This window comes from Macadamia integrifolia, chromosome 10, assembly GCF_013358625.1.
Source record: "Macadamia integrifolia cultivar HAES 741 chromosome 10, SCU_Mint_v3, whole genome shotgun sequence".
In the NCBI taxonomy this organism is placed as follows: Eukaryota; Viridiplantae; Streptophyta; class Magnoliopsida; order Proteales; family Proteaceae; genus Macadamia; species Macadamia integrifolia.
In genome coordinates, this window is record NC_056566.1 from 5,174,552 (window position 1) to 5,180,551 (window position 6,000).

Sequence of the window (6,000 nt, forward strand, 5' to 3'; positions counted from 1 at the left end):
GTGTACATATACAGAAATGCAATATAAAATAGATCTCACCAATTTGGACACCACCTGGAGTCAATGCACTGCTGTACCAAAGATAGTGACATTGTTCAAGGTAATGGTGCATAGATCAAAAATCTCAAATCTATTGCCTCCAAGAAAAGAGAGAGACATGAAAGTTCTAGGAACATGAAATCGAGTTTGTGTTATCAAATTTTAAATACTGCTACTGTTATTCTACTATACTAACCAAGCCAAATGGTCTGAGGTCCCATTGACAAGATGGTTCACAGTGCCACCAGTAGCCCTAGTTCGTTGGATGGTTAATTCCCTAGAGCAACAGCACTGGCCTTGGCACAACGGTTAAGCTGCACTATTGCAACCTGTTGGTTGTGGGTTCAAAACTTGGAAACAGCATCTCCTACAGAAGCAGGGGGTAAGGCAGTGTACATTTGCCCATCCCATACCCCAAAGTAGTAGGAGCCTCGTGCACTGGGACACTTTTTAACAGCACTAGCGCTGAAGCCAGGAGGCCAGCAAATGCATGCTTCAAGGCAAGTGCCAATGCACCAATCGGTCCTCAAAGTCATAAACCACATCCTGGGGCTTGCCCTTCTTGGCAAACTTCATCCTGGGCCAGGACCTTCTTGGCTGGCTTAGGGTCCTCTGGTAGATCATTCCACCCTTAGGCCCCCCCTCAGTCTCTCGGGAGTTGTGGAGTTTGACAACATCACAGTACTCAAGGTATCTATAGCTTCCCACACAAGAAAGCACGGGAAATAAGATTCAAAACTCCCAAATTCACAAGATCAAAGAAATTAAGGTGCTTCATATGGATCTATGGTATGATTCAAGAAACTTGAGAGGGCACACAGAACAAATTAACAAGAGTTGCTATTGTGCAACTCGTACAATTTCACATGGTTAATACTGCTGAAAGATTTAAGGCATCAATAGGCAAAAAATAGATACCTGAGGTTTTAAGGATTGCTACATGGCTTCTAATAATAAACTCATATTAGGAAGGACAAAAAAGAAAACTACTCAAGCACTAGATCCATGAATAGAACAGTTGATATCTTGGGAGGAGATATTTTACATAGGCTTTACAAGTAGGAGATGGAGATATTGAGGTGAAGTATCTGGTAATCATTTCATCACCAGCTGCCTTCTCCTTGTATGTTGGTGATCTGTGATCGCATAGAACAGTTGATAGTATGAAACTGGCCTCCCAACAGAGGGGGGAAAAAAAGGTGGGAGCGGATGAAACTGGAAAAATGCTAGACCAAGAGAAAAAATTTCAGAAGTCATGAGTGGTGGATGAAGCTTAATTTCAAGGTACTAGTTCAAGCTTTAGTAGTTCAGTTCATGCAAGATTTTACCCAATTCAACCATGACAATTCCCTAAAGATATCTTGGGAGGGGATATTTTACATAGGCTTTACAAGTAGGATCTAGCTGTTCAATCCTACTCATTTCGTCCTTGTGATCTGATTTTGAAACCTTGAAAATCTTGTCTCATCCAAAATTCTATTTAAATGAATCGACAAGTAGAGTGGGTGAATAAATTTGAAATAATTAAACATTAAAAAGGATACGGCAAAAACCAAATGAATCAATCCAGACAGCAACTAACCTGGCTGAGTTAATGAATCAAATCCAAGTTCTAAGACCAAGTCAAATATCATTCTAGCTAGATACCTATTTGATCCCACATGAATTGCTGAACAAAGTTCGAATACAGTGGCTGGTACTTTATTCTAGTCCAACCAGTAATCATCAGAAGTCCCCCTTTTCATTTTTTGCCAATCTCCTATTATTTTCATTTTGGATAATATATCAAAATTGACACAGCAATGACGTAGAAAGAAACAAGAACATGGCAGATTCATGTGGTTTGGCACATAGCGCCTGTTGATGGATGAGATGGCAATTTTATCATTCAAAGAATTGAGTCACCATGGAGTCCTTACTTCTCCCTTCCTCTCTTCCTTATAAAACTGATCACAATGCTCTGGGACTTTAAAACGATCACTCATAAATTACAAATGACCCAGTTTTTTCTGCCAATTACAGTACTTCTTATACTAGGAACTCAGTTCTGGAGAACTGTACAGTATTACATTGGTACTTAGTGATCAGTCACCAAATGAGACACAGGACACTTATGGCCTTGGATCAACCTCTATACACTGCAGTCCTTGACCATGTGATTTTTCAAAACCACATTTCAATCAGACTGCATGACAAGGAAACATTGATGTTGTAAATTTTGGGTTCAGAATGATCAACATGAATATTCAATTTTCAAGGCAAAAATAAAATAAACAGATCCCATAAACCATGAACATACGGTTTTTATAATGGGAAAAAATAGTACAAGTAGCAAATACTGTGCCACATTGACATAGATCATGCTCCAAGCCCAATCATGAGATGAACATCAGACAGCTTGATATGGCCCAAGGAGATACCCTCACAAGCTTTGTTATGGAGGTGGACCACCAATGAATAGCAGAACCTTCGGTTTGTTATTGATTTTCATGAAAGGCCTCGCTGGTCTGCCTGAAGCACAACTTCATTTGTAACCTTTTGCTTTAAGAAGTCGATTGGATACACTGAAGCTCCATAGTCACAATTATAACCCCTCCTTAAAACCTGTTGATTTCAAATCTTTTAGACACTGAACAGAGGTAACAATCTTGGCTGTACAGGAACCTACAATGATAATTCTTGACTTCCAATATCTTCAAGATGGCAACTGGAGACCCATTGAAGAGTAGTAAAGCATGAATCTCTGCTCATATGTCAGCCACCTGAACCCAACAAACTCATCCTCTGGAAATAATATTTGTGCTTAAATATATATAACTTTCAAAGATTGTTATTGATTTCAGTGTGAAGCATATTATAGAGGCAGCAGCAACCCCTCAACAAATTTGGCCTTAGCTTGAAAGACATTTGTCAATTATCACCAGAAATCACAACATGAGCACTCCCCATCTTTAAAATGGTGAAATCGATTTGCATCACGAACCACAATCTCTCTGCCCACAATACGACAAATCAATTTCAGAACTGTATGACAATCCCCACAAACACGAAGATTCTTAACTACTCGTATCACCATGCCTGGAACTGCCTTGAGCAACCCATAAGCGACAGCCAACCTCTCACTATGCCAAAACAGCTGTTGTTCCTTCTCCTGCTCTTCCAAGTCCTGCAGAACAAAGCTAGTATCTGGAACATAACCTCTCTTCTTCATCTCCATGTCCAAATCCTTTAGCAGCCCAAAAATCTCTTCTTTGACATGACATGTTGTTTCCCCAGCATAGAAGACTTGGCTCTCCTTACCCAAGTCAACCCAACTATATCCAGGCTCTTTTTTAACTGCAATAACTGACATCGACTTCCTCACCTTGGACACATAATCCCACATATCGGCACTAGCATAGATACTAGACAGCAAGATATAGCTTGAAGGCTCTTGTAGATTTAAGGTTAGTAGATGATTAGAAACTCTAATCCCCATTTCGATGTTCCCATAGCGCTTACAAGCACTTAGTAAAGCAGCCCATGTAGCTTCATCAGGATCAAATGGCATGGTTTTGATGAGATTGTCAGCCTCATCAAGATGCCCTGATCGACTAAGAAGATCCAACAAGCAAGTATAATGCTGTAAGGAAGGATTAATTCTGTATTCCTTAATCATGGAATTGAACAAGTGACGACCTTTGTCAACTAGACCAACATGGCTGCAAGCATAAATTAGTCCAACAAATGTGACCTCATTTGGCTTTAATCCTGCCAAGATCATCTCATCAAAAAGAGTCAATGCTTCCTCTGCTTTCCCATGCTGAGCCGCACCAACTATAATTGTAGTCCAAGAAACCACGTCTCTTTGGTGGATTTTATCAAAGACATCTTTTGCTGCCAAAATATCGCTGCATTTGGCATACATATCAACGAGTGCATTACTGACAAAAACACTTGATTCATAACCAAAGACTACTACAAGGCAATGAATCTGTCTCCCTAGCTCCAATGCAGCTAAATTTGCTGAAGCACCCACTACACTAGAAAGAACAAAAGGATCAATTATTTGGACGCCTTCTCTCCGCATTTGTATAAAAAGTTTTATCGCATCAAAACCATCTCCACTCTGCACAATCCCAGAAATCAAAGCCGTCCAAGAAAACAAATCTTTCATGGGCATTCTCTGTAAGAGCTTAACAGCCTCCAAAGTCCAGCCATTTCGGGCATACCCAGATATCATAGCGGTCCAACAAACAGAATTTTTCCAAGAAATGGAATCAAAAACCCAACGAGCATCGTCTAATAGCCCACACTTAGAGTACATATCAACAAGTGAGGACTTAACAACATCATCATCGGTGAACTGAGATAAGACAAAGCGGGCATGGACTTGCTTGCCCTGTTTGACCGCACCTAAGCTACCACAAGCTTTAACAACTGTAGCAAAGACGAAATTATCAGGTTGTAATTGATCGAATGCAAACATGTTGCGAAAGATGGAGAGGGTACGATGGGGGAGATTGGCTTTGTTGTGAGCTGTAAGAATGGAAGCCCACGAAACATGATCTCGTTGAGGCAATTCATCGAACAGGTGAAATGCGGCTTCGAGGATAGCACATTTGCCATACATATCGATAAGGTTGTTGGGGAGTGGTTCCCATTGTTCCAGACCTGTTTTGATGATCTGGGCATGGAACTTCTTCCCCTGCAATAGGTTTTGGGATTTGGCACAGGCTCGGAGTTGGTGGAGAAAGTGAGAGCACTGCATTCATTCATTCCAATATCACTTAAGACGCGACTTTTAGTGCGGTTCCTTCAACTTATAATCGAAATATCCAACCCAAGCTGTTAACCGTTGAATGTTGCAAGGCAACCATCGCCATATTCACTTCCTGAATCCTGATGAGAGATTATAAAAAAAATAAAAAATAAAAAAAAATAAAAAAAATAAAAACGGATTAGAACTGTGACAGAGTAGAGAACAGGGAAATGGCTTTAAAAAAGTGCAAGAAAAATAAAATGATTCTTTCGTTGAAAGTCGAACTCAAGACCTCCCGCTTACTAAACGAGAGCTCTAACCAATTGAGTTAAGTGTAAATTGTGAAAATTATTTATTAACCAATAAGTGCAAGCTATTCAATGCACTATCTGTAATTAATTAAATATGATTGTTAGTAGAAGCAACCAGTCTGGGTGGTGTAGTCGGTTATCACGCTAGTCTCACACACTAGAGGTCCCCGGTTCGAACCCGGGCTCAGACATTTTTATTTATTTATTTTCTTTTTTAGACCTTTTATGTTTGTAAATATATATTCTGCAATTCTTCTTCAATTTCCAAAGATGTATTGTGAATGTGATTGGATAATGGGTCTCTCTCTCTCTCTCCCCTTACTTTTTGCCTTGAAGTAAATCATAGTCTTCTTCTTTAGTAGTTTTTTGTTTTTTGGTAAACTTCTTGTTTTAGTAGCCCAATGTGTCTAGATTTTGGGTAATTGAAAAAGAAAACAATAGCTCACCTTCAAAGGGCAGATGTAGTGAGTAGTGACAAAACTAAGGGCGCCAATTTCATACTGAATACCGAATTCGAAATTGAACCGAATTAATTGGATTGAATCAATCAAATTTTTTTAGTTCAAATTCAGTTTGAGTATGTGAATATGCTCCTCGGTTTCGATTTAGGGTGTAAGAGCCGTCGGTTTGGACCAAAATCAAACCGAATTAATCTTGAAACAAAAAAAAAATGAAAAACCCTAGTATCATTAAGCGGAATTTTTAAGATGGTAAGTGTTTTTTGTAATTTATCATCACATATTTACATAGTAAGACAATTTTGAAGTTAGCAATGGCCATAAGACCCATAATTTGAGTCTATTATGGTCTTGGGTCCATCATAGCCATGATCCAAAAGTGGAACCATTTTCATAACCGAGGTAAAAAAATCGAATTAAAACTGCATATCAGAACCGAATTGAAACCGAA

General features: G+C 39.2%; 1 protein-coding gene and 1 non-coding gene across 2 annotated transcripts; one reads left to right on the forward strand and one right to left on the reverse strand.

Annotated features, from left to right (window-relative positions):
• Positions 1-2,006: 2,006 nt before the first annotated feature.
• On the reverse strand, positions 2,007-5,008 carry LOC122090947 (pentatricopeptide repeat-containing protein At4g14050, mitochondrial). The gene has a single exon (XM_042660724.1). The coding sequence runs from the start codon at positions 4,787-4,789 to the stop codon at positions 2,957-2,959; it is 1,833 nt and encodes a 610-aa protein (XP_042516658.1). The 5' UTR covers positions 4,790-5,008; the 3' UTR covers positions 2,007-2,956.
• A 200-nt stretch (positions 5,009-5,208) lies between these two features.
• Positions 5,209-5,282, forward strand: TRNAV-CAC. Its single transcript has one exon. It is a non-coding gene; the product is annotated as a tRNA-Val (tRNA).
• The last annotated feature ends 718 nt before the right edge of the window (positions 5,283-6,000 follow it).

Coding starts and splice junctions, on each gene's coding strand:
- LOC122090947 (XM_042660724.1), bottom strand. CDS start 4,789: ATGCAGTGCTCTCACTTTCTCCACCAACTCCGAGCCTGTGCCAAATCC.